Source organism: Eschrichtius robustus, chromosome 7, assembly GCF_028021215.1.
Source record: "Eschrichtius robustus isolate mEscRob2 chromosome 7, mEscRob2.pri, whole genome shotgun sequence".
Lineage (NCBI taxonomy): Eukaryota > Metazoa > Chordata > Mammalia > Artiodactyla > Eschrichtiidae > Eschrichtius > Eschrichtius robustus.
In genome coordinates this window covers 88,880,990-88,894,007 of record NC_090830.1, presented here as the reverse complement: position 1 = coordinate 88,894,007, position 13,018 = coordinate 88,880,990, and the positions used below count along the sequence as shown (strand labels likewise).

General features: G+C 55.0%; 1 protein-coding gene across 5 annotated transcripts in view; it reads left to right on the top strand.

Annotated features, from left to right (window-relative positions):
• The first annotated feature begins 277 nt into the window (after positions 1-277).
• GRID1 (glutamate ionotropic receptor delta type subunit 1) overlaps positions 278-13,018 on the top strand; it is a 675,078-nt gene continuing 662,337 nt past the window's right edge. For all 5 annotated transcript variants that reach the window (XM_068548005.1, XM_068548004.1, XM_068548008.1 and 2 more), the window contains exons 1-2: positions 278-618; positions 2,839-2,994. In XM_068548005.1, coding sequence (XP_068404106.1) covers positions 540-618; positions 2,839-2,994 — 235 coding nt within the window. In that variant the 5' untranslated portion in view covers positions 278-539. The remainder of the gene's footprint in view (positions 619-2,838; positions 2,995-13,018) is intronic.

The following is a 13,018-nucleotide window of genomic DNA, read 5'->3' as shown; positions in this document are numbered from 1 at the left end:
CGCTGCGAGGCAGAGGCTCCGCAGTCACGTGGTCGAGAGGAGGGCGGAGGGGAGGGAGGCGGGCAGGGAGGGGAGGGGGAGCGGAGTCGAGGGGGAGGGGGAGGGGAGGGGGGTGTCCTCCGCAGTTCGGCTCCGCGCCGGGGCTCAGACACACAGCGAGCCCGGAGCCGCCGTGCCGGCCCGGCTGCCGCCGCCACCGCCTCCGCCGCCTCCGAAGCCTCCCGAGCCGCGGGGAGCGCCGCCGCCGCCGCCGCCGCCGCCGCCGCGGGCCGCCCCCGCCGCGCCGGCTTGGGCTCGGGCCGCCAGCGCCGCCGCAGCCACCAGCGGAGCCGGAGCGGGAGCCCGACCGCGCTGGGCTGGGCTGGACTGGGGCGGGCGCAGGGCGCAGGGCGCAGGGGCGGGCGCGCGGGGAAAGACGCACGGGCGGGCTTGGCTCCCGGGGAGCGGCCCGGGACTGCACCCGGACCGGCGCCTCCCCGCTCCGCGCTGCCCTCGGCCTCGCCCCGGGCCCGGGCGGATGAGCCACGCGCCCGGGGGACATGGAAGCGCTGACGCTGTGGCTTCTCCCCTGGATATGCCAGTGCGTGTCGGTGCGGGCCGACTCCATCATCCACATCGGTGAGCGCGGCGGGCGCGGGGCCGAGGCTGGGCGGGGGCCCCAGCGGCGCGGGGGGTGCGCGGCGTCCAAACTTGGCTGTTCCCTGGGCCGAGGGGCTCGGCGGGCGGTGCTCCCCCGAAGGGCCGCTCCGCGCCGCCCCGCGGAGGAGATGTGCACGGGCCGCGCCGCGCTCCCGCGGGCTCCCACTGCTCCCCGGGGCTCCAGTTCCCCCCGCGGGGCCCCGCGGCCTCTGCCGACACTTAGGGCCGCGGCTGCGGGAAATCCGGGGCTAGGCGCAAGTCCAGACCCGCGCCCCTGGCGGGGCCGTCGGCGGGGTAGGGCCAGCCCTTAGGCGCAGCTCAGAGTAGCGGGGGCCGAAGGCGGGCAGGGCCCGGGGTCTCGCCAAGTTGGCAGGGCAGGATTGAAGAGGCCCGACCGGAACCGTGCGTGAATGTGGGTGGGTGGGTGTTGTCAGCGTGTGTCTCTGTGTGCGCCTGTGGCTCCGTGTTGGTGTCACTGCGAGAGGGCGTTGGGGTGTATGGGGCCATCGGAGCCTGTGTTGGTGCGTGCATGACTGTCAGCCTGTTAGAGTGGACACAGTGTCTGCCTGTTTCTCTGGTGTGTGTCTGTGTACCTCTCTGTATATGTGTGTGTGTGCGTGTATCTGGCTGTGGCGACAGCAGCCCAATCCTGGACAGTCCCAGAGTTTCCTATGGCCCAAGTCTTGGGGGTCGGCACATGGTCTGGGTGGTGGGAATCAGGGAAGAAGCCTGGGCCGCGGTGTGTGGTGTGTGGGGGGAGTGTGTGTGCGCGCGCTGAGCGGGAAGAGACGGATGGAGGGAGAAAACCGGCAGAGGAGAGAAGACGAGATAGAGGAGAGGAGGAGGGGGCGCGTCGCCGATGGGGAGTGTGTGGGAGTTGGTAGCAGCAGGGGAGAAATCCCAGGAAGTTGGTCCGGGCTGGGGGACTGACAGCGGTTGCTTTTGGGGAGCCCGTCTGCAGTCGCTTTTCCGGAAGTTGGGAAAGACCAGCGAGCCCAGAGAGGCTGGGGGGTTGGGAGGTGTGAGAAGGCAGGGATGATGGGACAGGCGAGGCAGGGGTGTGATGGGTGGTCAGAGACTAGGCCTGGGCTTGGTGCGCTGCAATCCCCCTGCAGGGGTCAGGGGCCGGGACCAAACCTGCTTCCCAATGGTGGTGGAGGTTGGTGGGGGGGCGCTTGGGTCTCGAGGTCGGCATTGCGGCTCTGGGTGTAGCATGGAAAGGGACCTCCCTCCTCCTGCCCAGCCCCCAGCTCGGGGGATCACTGGGCCCAGCCCTGGGACTGTGGTGACCCTCAGGGCCTGGTGAGGGGGGAGGACTCCGGAGTTGTCCAGGCTGCAGGGCCAGGTTCGGCGAGTCCCACCGATCTCGGCTTCAAGCGCTGGGAGTCGGCCAAGGCGGTGCTAAGAGCGCAAAGGGCCAGCCGAGGCCGCCCCAGAGGAGCTGTTCATGGTTCTAGAAAGCACTTTCAAGAGCGGCTCCTAATGGGCTCCTCAGCCCTGCTGGGTTAGAAGGCAAAGGGTCTAGGGACGTACCCTTACCCGCCCCCCCCAACGTAACGCGGCAGGAGAAAAAGTGGGGAGGGATGGAAAGCAGGAGGCAGAGCCCAGGGATCCAGGCTGGGACTGAGCTGCCTGTTTGCCTGTCATCGGTTATCAAAGGCCCCAGCGTAAAGAAGCCCCCTGGCATAGGAGAGCCACTGTGGACCTGCTTGCTTAGCTCTTTGCAGAGGGGGGTGCGCAGGGCAGAAGGAAGTCATTGTTCCATTTTGGGATTGGGGCTGGGGAGACTTGCCTGCAGGGGAACTTTGTGGCTCCTGGGATAGGACTCGTGGGGCCCTGTCAGGGCATTTAGGTGCTGCCTGAGGTCACAACAGCTTGGCTCAGTCCATTATGTGGGGCATGGTTGGTACATGAGGTGGTTTGGTTGTGAGACGTTTGTGTGACCTGGTGGCAGCATGTGCCATGTGCATGTGTAACTCATGTTGACTGTGTTGGAATATTTGGGGGGCGTATTTCTGTGTTGGGGGAATGAGGAGAGCCTTAAACTATCCTATCAGGCTGAAACCGCAGCCCAGAAGTCCTGCCACCTGGCAACCTGCAGTCCTGCCAGCACCATGACCAGAGGGCCAAGGCTGGGGTAGGGGTGGGGTGGGGAAGAGCCCCTCTCTAGGCCTAGTCTTGACCCCTCTTCTCCTCCAGGTGCCATCTTCGAGGAGAACGCGGCCAAGGACGACAGGGTGTTCCAGCTGGCCGTATCCGACCTGAGCCTCAACGATGACATCCTGCAGAGTGAGAAGATCACCTACTCCATCAAGGTCATCGAGGCCAACAATCCTTTCCAGGCCGTGCAGGAAGGTGAGTGGCCGGCCGCCATGCCCAGGGCTAACAGGGCGGGGGCCTGCCAGCAGCGCTGGAGCCCTGCAGGGTTGCGAAGGGCTGGGCCACGCAGGGTTCCCTGTGTGCCTGGGCAGTCAGGGTGCCGTGCACGGTGTGCGCTCCCTCCCCGGCCCACCAAAGCAGTGGTGCGGGAGGGCCTTGCGCTTTGGGGCTGGAGCGGAGAGCTTGTGAGCGGGGAGCTGGGCTCCTTGCGGGGCGTGTCTCGGGCTTGTGCGGCTCCTTTCCAGCTGGGTGGGTGCGTCTATGAGCCGCGCAGGCATGTGTGGCTCAGGGCTGTCTGTGTTGAGTGTGGGTGGGTGTGTCTGCGAGCAGGGTACCTGTGTTGGTGCACCTCCCCTGACCTGGATGGGCCAGTGTCTTCTTCGCTATCAACGGAGGAGCGAGGAGCGTGTGGCGCCCAAGCCCGTGAATGCGCAGCATCTCTCTCCTCGAGGCCCCTCTGTGCCTCGGCTGGCGTTTCTCGGCCGGCCGCGCTCCTCCTCCGGGTTTGGAGGAGCCGTTCTCCCTCGCGGTCCCCGCCGTGGGTGGAGGCGTCCCCGCCTGGGCCGAAGGTGGGCGCTGTTTGACCAGAAAAGCAGCGGAGTTGGGCCAGGCCAGGCTGCGGGGAAATCCTAGCCCGCGCCTGGGCCGCCGTGGTCCGCAAACTCGGCCCGCAGGCAGAGGCAACAAGTGCGAGGCTAAGCGCAGAAGCCCCCTCTGCTCTTCCCTCCTCTCTCATTCGCTCACCCTCCCACCTGGCTTGAGCCTGGGCTCTGGGCCTCAGGTATCTCTCCCACGAGGCCTGCTTCCTCATCAGAGACTAAGGCTCTCACTGCCCCTGATATCTACCTGGCCCAGGGCCCCTTTCCTCTCCTCTGCCCCCACATCCATGGTTTCTCCTAGTTCCATATATCCAAGGCTTTGACTCTGAGGCCCTCGCCCAGGAGTATTGAGGACAGAGGCCACAGCTGGTGGCGAGGATTTCTCCCAGGAGGAACAGACAGGACAGTGGGTCGGTGTAGGGAGGAGGTGGGCTGGCTGAGGGCTCCAGGCAAGTTACCCTCCCCCCGCCCCTGGGCCCAGAGACCTCCTCCGGCTCTAGGTTATATGTTGGCTGCTGGTTTTCTTGTATCTCCAGGGATAGGGTGACTCAATGAAGGCTCTGGTCTGGGTCCAGAAGGTCAGAACTGGTGCTGGGGAGAACTTGGTGCTGGAAGGAGGTTTTGCGGAGTCTGCTATTCTTGCAGAGGAGGGAGAAGGCCCAGCTCTGGGGCCTGAAAGTCCAAGGATGTCTTGAGGTAGTTGTGAAAAGCTGGAAGTCTGGATGTGTTTTGGGGGTGGTGGTGAGTGGGGTGAGGCTGGTGTTGTCTGTCAGGGGAGCTGCCACTCCCGGCCCTGGCAGATGTCTGATGTTCATTGAGGTACGAGGGAAGGAATCCCTGTCCTTTTTTGCTGTCTGATCATGTCCTACCTGCAGTCCCTGCCCCCACATGCCCTGTCCTTGGACTTTTTTTTCAGTGTGCCCTCATCACAACTGTTGCATGTGCTTGGGGTGGGCTCTAGCCAGGGGAGGGTGGGACCCCCTTAGGCAGGAATGACCCTAGCTGGGGTGGGGATCTGTGGTGACACAGGCTTTTCCAGTTACATGCCACAATTTTCACAGTGCCTCATGCTCCCTTGACACTGTCCCCATACACTTGTCTCTGTGGACATTCATTCTTTGTGCTTGGGAGCTGAGGACACAGCTGGGTAGCACCTATTTCCTGCCCCAGGGAGCTCACAGTGTGATAGGGATGCCGCCTGTGTTTGCCATGGCAGTTTGGCTCTTCCACCTTCTCTGTTGACATACCTTGTTTCCATTGACTTCCTCTCGCCGTGTTGAGTATTCCATGCTCATTCATTTTGCTCCAAATGATGCCCATTGGCCACCCCCCCCACCTCCCTCCAGCAGCAGGTCCCCAGAGACTGAAGGTAATGCTCTTGCCCAGGGTTACAGTCTCAGGCAGGTAACACACATGGGTGGACTGGGCAGCTGGGCCTGGAAGAACCTGGAGTGTGGGGTCTGGAGAGGTCACCTCTGTCAAAAGGAGCAGCTGTTCCATAGCTTCAGCTGACTTTACCATTTGGGAATGAAAATCCTAGTGTTATAAATGGGCTGATTTTTTTTTTTTTTTAAAGAGGAGCCCCAAATCTGGACTTTAATGTAAAACCTGATTTCTAACTGTTCTCGGCTAATCAAACAATTTGAACAACACAGTACAAGCCAAATACAACAGAGCTATGGGCCGTTCAGCCTTCAAGCCCTAATGCAACTTTGTTCTGGAGACACAGGGCTCCACCCAGGGGCCTTTTCTGGGTCTCAGTTTTTTCTATTTTTATAACTGGAAGAATGTCTCAGGCTCCAAGCATGGCAGGCTGACACAGTCTTGGAAGGGTGTGAAGTGAGTGTGTGCGAACATCCAGAACTAGAGAATTGGAAGCTGATGGCTGACAGTTGTCCAGGTAGAGGAATACTGACCAGGTGGTGTTGGGCTACCCTCTGCCCAGAGGGCGTGTGGGGGTTAAAGTTGGCATGCTTTCAACTGATCAGCCCTGTGGGCGGAAATTCACATCATTATCCCATGACCTTTTGAAGCCCTGGGATGTTACCAGGGATGGGAGGAGCTCATCCCATCCCTGGGCTGGGACTCCTCGAGAGCCTCAGGGAGTACAGAGCGGGGGCCCGGAGGCTCCTCCTCCCTGGCCTGAGGCTTGGCACAGCAGGCCCTCAGCTGGCTGGGTGTCCTTCCTTCTGTGCTCTGTGGGGTGCTGTCCATCCCATGGCTTAGCCCTGCTTGATAGATATCTCATCTCTCTCCTTGGCCCTGCTTGATAGATATCTCATCTCTCTCCTGGGCTTGGACAGTCACAGCAGCAGGACATGGGTGGTAGATACAGCTCGGATGGGAAAGGAAAGGACTTCTTGGCTGGGCAGTGGCCAAGGGTGAGGGCAAAGGCAGACTGGGGTCCAGTCTCCATCATGGACTGGGCGAGCTCCCAGTGACAACCCCCCCACCCCCGAGGTGGAATTGGGATTGAAGTGATGCTCCCCCATTTTGGCTTGAGAGGTAGCACCATGCAGGAGTAAGAGCTTTGTTCTTGGAGCCCAAGAAACTGGGTTCAAATCTTGCTTGCCTCACGTGCAGTGTGATTTTGGGAGAGGCCTGGCCCTGTTCTGAGCTTCTGTTCACATATCTGTGGAAAGGGAACAATCACAGTACCTGCCTCCTGGAATTATTGTGAGGATTAAATGAGATGAGACATGTATGAATTGTCTGCAGAAGGCCTGCAGTAGGTGTTCAGTAGACATGAATTCCCTCTCCATTTCTTGACCAGCTGTGAATCCATCTCAGCTTCTCCTGAGGCTGTTATTTTCAGCTGCACCGTTGCTTAAGCTAGTGAATTCCTTGAGAGCGGACCCTAACTGACCTTTTCATTTTCAGCTTTTTGCTTAACTTTTCCCCTCCTGATTATAAAAGAAATGCTTTGCTACAATGAGCATGAATTAATTTAAAAACGTGAAAAAGGAAAAGGGCAATGCATGCTCATTATATAAAATGTGGAAGGTACAGGAAAGCATCAAGAGACAGAACAAAATCGTTTGGAATTCTACCACTGTTCTTTCCTTCTAGTCTTTTTAATCTTTTTTTTTTTTTTTTTTAATTTTTATTTATTTATTTATGGCTGTGTTGGGTCTTTGTTTCTGTGCGAGGGCTTTCTCTAGTTGTGGCAAGTGGGGGCCACTCTTCATCGCGGTGCGCGGGCCTCTCACTATGGCGGCCTCTCCTGTTGCGGAGCACAGGCTCCAGACGCGCAGGCTCAGTAATTGTGGCTCACGGGCCTAGTTGCTCCGCGGCATGTGGGATCTTCCCAGACCAGGGCTTGAACCCGTGTCCCCTGCATTGGCAGGCAGATTCTCAACCACTGCGCCACCAGGGACGCCCCCTTCTAGTCTTTTTTCGCGCACTGAATTTCATAAGTGCTGAGAGTTCCTATTCTGTTCAGTTGTGTATATATATATATATATTTTTTTTTTTTTCATTTAACATATCATTGGCTTTTTTTGAAATCACTATGAACTATTTGTAAACATTACTTTTAACGGCTGCATATATTTTCAATATCCAAAACAACTGATTTTTTAAAATGCAAACATTTATGTTGAGATATGCTTAAGTATTTAATGAAGAAAACAAGAAACTCTACTTTGGCTTGTTGGTCCTAAGATTTAGACCTGCAGTTTCTTCAGGCTGATTTTGTATCCGTACAAGCTTCTTACAAGCTACCTTTTGAGGCAGTTGGTCAGTTTATGTAAAAGATTGGATCACTTTTTAATAAAATATGCATTTGGTGAGGATTTAGCAAATGATAACACAGAAATGGTATTTAAATCTCTAAAAGGTTGTATCTTAGATTTAGTTGGCAAAGTCCATATTAACAGTAAGTGTGAAAATTTGTCTTCTAGATACTAGAAGAGATACTAATTTGTTAAATAAAAAAATTTCATATTGCTTTAAAGTGCCTGCTCAAGGAGAGGATTATATAAATGCATAAATGCATAAAAGAACTGCCTGAACACGAGTCTCTTCCGTTCACAGTATTATCTTTTACTGTAAGTAAAAGACTTGAGTTATTGGTTATGCTGTAGATATATCTGTCACAGAGTGGAAAGATAACAATTTAGGGAAGAGGAAGAAAAAAAGGAATATATGTGATGCATTATTCCTTTTAGTTACAATAAGCACAAAAGTGTTTTAGGAAGACAAGGTAAAAATCACCCAAGTATAGCTTGGTGTTCACAGAATACAACAATGAAACAATGAAATAAGAGGAAAGTAAAGCACAGTGAGCTTGGTGGTGTTTATCTGATGGTCTTGCTCATATTATACTGGTCACTCCTAGGTGGTCACCCTGCCCCTTACACTCTATGACATCTGCTAGATGGTTTCCCTCCCTGAGCTTTGATGCCTCTGGTGTCTTCCTTGACTTCCCTTCAGAATTATAGGTCCCGCTGAGGCTGTATTTTTGCAGCCTCTGCTGGCAGACCCACTGTTCTCCCTGATAACGGCGTTATAGGTCCCTGCCTGGGAGATACTGTCAGCATTTCCCTGGGTGTGATGTTAGAGTCATTAAAGATGCTTGCAGGCCCACACCATCATTCCCATTCACTCAGCTGCATAATTTTTCTCTTGGTGCTGAAACAAATATTACCACAACTTTGCTGGTTGAAAATGGGAATGTAGGGAATTCCCTGGTGGTCCAGTGGCTAGGACTTGGCACTTTCACTGCTGAGGGCCCAGTTCAATTCCTGGTTGGGGAACTAAGATCCCACAAGCCTATGTGGTGCGGCCAGAACAAACAACAAACAAACAACAACAACAACAAAACGGAAATGTATTATCTTACAGTTCTGCAGGTCAGAAGCCTGACATGGGTCTCCCTGGGTTAAAATCAAAGTGTTGGCAGTGCTGATTCCTTCTGGAGGCTCTAGGAGAGAATCCATTTTCTTGCCTTTTCAGCTTCCAGAGGCTGCCTGCCTTCCTTAGCTCCTGGCCCCCTTCCTCCATCTTTAAAGCCAGCGATGGTGGGTGGGGTCCTTCTCACAGCAAGTCACTTCTGTCCTCATACCCACTCCTCTGATTCTTCTGTCTCCCTCCTCCCAGGACCCTTGTGATTACATTGGGCCCACTGGGATAATCCAGGCCTATCTCCCTGTCTTCAAATCAGTTGATTAATTCCATTTGCAACCTTAATTCCATTGCAGCCTTGCTTCTCTTTTGCCTTGTAGCCTAGCATATTCGCTGTTCCGGGGATTAGGATGTGCATGTGTTTGTGGACCATTTTTCTGCTACCGTGTTGACACACCTGGCAGGTGCCTGTTGTAGGCAGTGCACATCGTGACCCTTCCCTTTCTTCCACTTGGTTGGCTGCACTTTTGCTTACTGGGTGGCATCCTCTTGTCACTTGGGGCATATGGCCATGTTTCCCTGTCTTTCAGACTTGCTCTGGAGGTGGCACACTGTAAGTCTGCAGGCCTCTACAGACTTCCCTGTGCTCTCCAATGACACACTGACTTCCTGCCTGGGGCCTGCAAGCTGCTTGTGCCTAAGGAGGTTCCTAGAGGAATCTGCTTTGTGAATAACTAGACTGTAAGTCTGTGCCACCGTGCAGGTCCATGCCCTCCATTTCTTCCAGGCCAGGTTCTTCAGGTCCCCCTCCTCTCCCCGCCCTCCATCCCGCTCACCTAGAGCACAAGGTGAGGGTCCCTACAAAGGACCCTTTGTAGGTGGGGTCCCTACAAAGGTCAGTCTTTCTCAGCTGACACACAGGGTCTTCTGCCAGTGATGTTTCAAGCCAGAAGATGGCTGTGGCCATGGCTGCAGGTGCTGATGGCCGCTAACTAAAGTTGGGCTGGGGACAGGGAACCATCTAGTCCCCTCTCTGGATTCCTCACAAGCCTGTGTCTATGTAAAATAATAACTGCCATCTTCCCTCAGCTAGACTACCAGGCTTCAGAGCTGTCCTTCATTCTAGGGTCACTCTTGTGTGTCCAAACACACACACTCTCTCTTCATAGACTGTACTCCTGCCCTCCCCACATCCTCATATTTAATGGGTCCCAGAGGGCTCCCTTTTAGTATCCCTATTGCCGTAGCCTTGCCCCCAGATTGGGAGGTTGGACTTAACTGGCAGTGAACAGATGGGCATCTCATGCCAGGCGTGTGAGTTGGAGGCCATAGGTCTAGTGAGACACTTTTCCTCGTGCTGCCTCCAAGCTGCTGCTATTCCCATTCCTGGTGACATGGGAACTTTAACAACCTTCCTGTCTAGAGCAGCACGTTGGGGCCATTTGTCCAGGTTTCTCTTGGAGGATAGCTAAGGCTATCCCTTAACACTGAAAGCCACATCTTGTAAGGGCAGACAGACTCTTTCCAAATTCTTGTAGTTGCCAGGTCAAAAATCCCCTTGCCTTGGTCCCTATATCAGCCATCTTCTCTCTTTACTTGGACTTTTCACTACCCAGAAAATTCTGTCACCTAAAAACTTGGAACATTGAGTCTGTACTGCTTGTTCCCAAACCATTTCTAACCCAGTCTGATAACCTGGATATGAATCTTTTTAGACTTGGCCACACAGGGAAGTGCCTATTTGTTCCTACCCTTTGGTTTTGTTCTGTGGTTCCCTTTGTATCAGTCAGGATAGACTAAGTTATGCCATCATAACAAACACTCTCCAAGTCTAGTGGCTTAACATAACACAAACTTATCTCCTGCTCATGCTACATGTCAGCTTGGAGCTTGGCTCATCATGGTCAGTCAGCTTGAATATTGCTAGTTGCTGTGCCAGAGGGAAAGAGAGCTCTAGGGGTCTCCGCCTGGATGTGACACATGTCACTTCTACTTATAATTTATTTATTTATTTATTTATTTTAAAATTTTATTTATTATTTATTTATTATTTATTTTTGGCTGTGTTGGGTCTTCGTTTCTGTGCGAGGGCTTTCTCTAGTTGCAGCAAGCCGCGGCCACTCTTCATCGCGATGCGCGGGCCTCTCACTATCGCGGCCTCTCTTGTTGCGGAGCACAGGCTCCAGACGCGCAGGCTCAGCAGTTGTGGCTCACGGGCCCAGTTGCTCCGCGGCATGTGGGATCTTCCCAGACCAGGGCTCGAACCCGTGTCCCCTGCATTGGCAGGCAGATTCTCAACCACTGCGCCACCAGGGAAGCCCCTTATAATTTATTGACCAGAACTAGTCGTGTGGTTCCAGCCAGTTGTAAGGGATCCAGGAAGCACAGACATACTATGTGCCTGGAAAGAGAGAGAGAACTGGAAATAGTTGGTGAATGACACAAATATCTACTACTCAGGTCATGTCAAAACAACCCTCCCATTTCCTTGGTGACTCGTTAAAACAACAACAAAAACAAAAGAAACAAAAAAAAAAAGCAAATAGAATTTTAGGTATTGGATCCTGGTTGGACCAAATCCATGGCTCCCATCAGTTCCCCTTTGCCCACTCATTTACTTGTGCCTCTGCTCCAGAGAGCGCCAGGCAGCCCTTTGGTGTAGGGGGATGTCAGGAAGCCTGGGTCTCCAGCCCTGCCAGGCTCTCAGAAGAGAGCCAATCTGTGTCTACCAATCTTGTCCTCTGTGAACTAGGGCCTAGATGGGCCCAGCTCTCCCAAGAAGACTTGGGCTCAGTGCTTCCTAAGGGATGAGGTGAAGATTGGCTATTGTGACACCAGCATCAGTGGCCCCCACAGCTGGACTTAAGCAAGTCTGTGTTTCCTGTGGACTCAGCAGGACTCCCTGTGGCCCTGTTTCTTCTACAGACACCCCCTGCCTCCTCCCAGTGCCCTCCTCATCCCTACCTTCCCCCACAGCAGCAGCTCTCTCTCTTTTGCTAAGGCACTGGGCTGGAGGGGAGACTCATCTCGGCCATGGGCTGGCCTGCGACAGCTCCCTTCTCTGGAGTCTGGCCTCTCTGACAGGCATGGGGCCCAGGAAGGCAGCTGGGTCTGTGTCCAATATCCCATCAGTTGGGTTCTCCTAAGACCTTCCTTCCATCCTGTAAACAGCCAGTTTCCTGGCTGATGGCCACAGGTTGGGAGAGAAAGACCCAGGGTTCTCCCTTCCGGGCCTGAAGCACAGGCAGGGTAGCTGGGAGGTGGTTAGATGGCCCTCTTCTATCTGTTTCTGGCCCCTATCTGGGCAGGGCAGGCTCGCAGTGGGTGAAGCCAGGGGCACCAGGCTGCCCCTCCTCCTCGAGCCACATCGGGAGTATGTGGCTCTGGCTAGTCCTGTCTGCCTAGTTTACTTCCCTTACATTAGTTCTTCGCCAGACCCACCAGAGGCAGCTAGACACTGCAGCTCTGTTTCTGCCTGCCCTGTGCCTGTTCCCAGCCAGAGCTCAGCCTGGCCCTCCCATGCCTCTGCGTGACATTAGACATGATGCCTACAAGCCGAATTGGGGGCAGAAGGAGTCTTGTTGATCTCACGCACAGACTAGGGTTCCTGTCCCTGCTCTGCTGTCCGACTCTGGGCAGGTTACCTCAGTTTCCTCGACTGGAAGATGGGAATGACGACACAGAGGACACTGTGATGGTCAGTTGAGGAAATGTACTACAATGCCCAGCCAAGGGCCAAGCACAGAGGTTGGGATGGTTGTTATAGTACCAGCCTGAGTGGTCCCAAGGGGCTCTTGGCCTCCTTGCACTTTCTGACCTGGGCTGGGCGGGCTTTCCCAACCCCTGCCCTATTTAGGGTGGCTTGGAGTTGATCCTGGCCTTGCTGGTGTCCCAGGAGAGCAGGTAGGCAGGTTGCTATTGATGACATGGTTTACGTGGAGGCTGCCTGGAGCCACCAGTGTGGGCTGGGGCTCCGGGAACCTGTAGACCGTCGCTGCACGGAATTACAATCTTGCTGCAGCCTTGCTGTTCTGAGTGCACGGAGTGGCCCGAATCCAGCCAGCCTGGCCCAGCCCCTGAGCAGCTGGCCATAGTACCCATAACTTGCTCTTTTTGGTAGAAAGGGGTCAGGCAGGTACGGGTTCAAATCTCAGCTCTGTGACTGATTAGCTGTGTGGTCTTGAAAGGTCACTTGTCTTCTCCAAGCCTCAGTTTTAATACCTGTGAAGTGGGCTACCTTGGGGTTGTGGTGATGGATCTAGAGAGGTGGCTTACACCTGGCAGGAAGGAGGCTGTTGGCACACAGCAGCCCACTGGGGCGCCCAGCAGAGGCACACTGAGGGTGTGGGTGGTGGCACACAGTACACTAAGTAGGCATTGGTTCTCTCTGTGTCCTGGCCACCATTTGCTCTGTTCGCCTGTTCACCTGCCAAGGGTACATGACACCCCTTGGTCTCTGGGCCCTGCCCGGGTGCTACCAAACCCCAGGTCAGGGCAGAGACACGGTCCCTACTGGCTGGACACCATCCCCACCCCCACCCCTTGGCTGGAGCTCT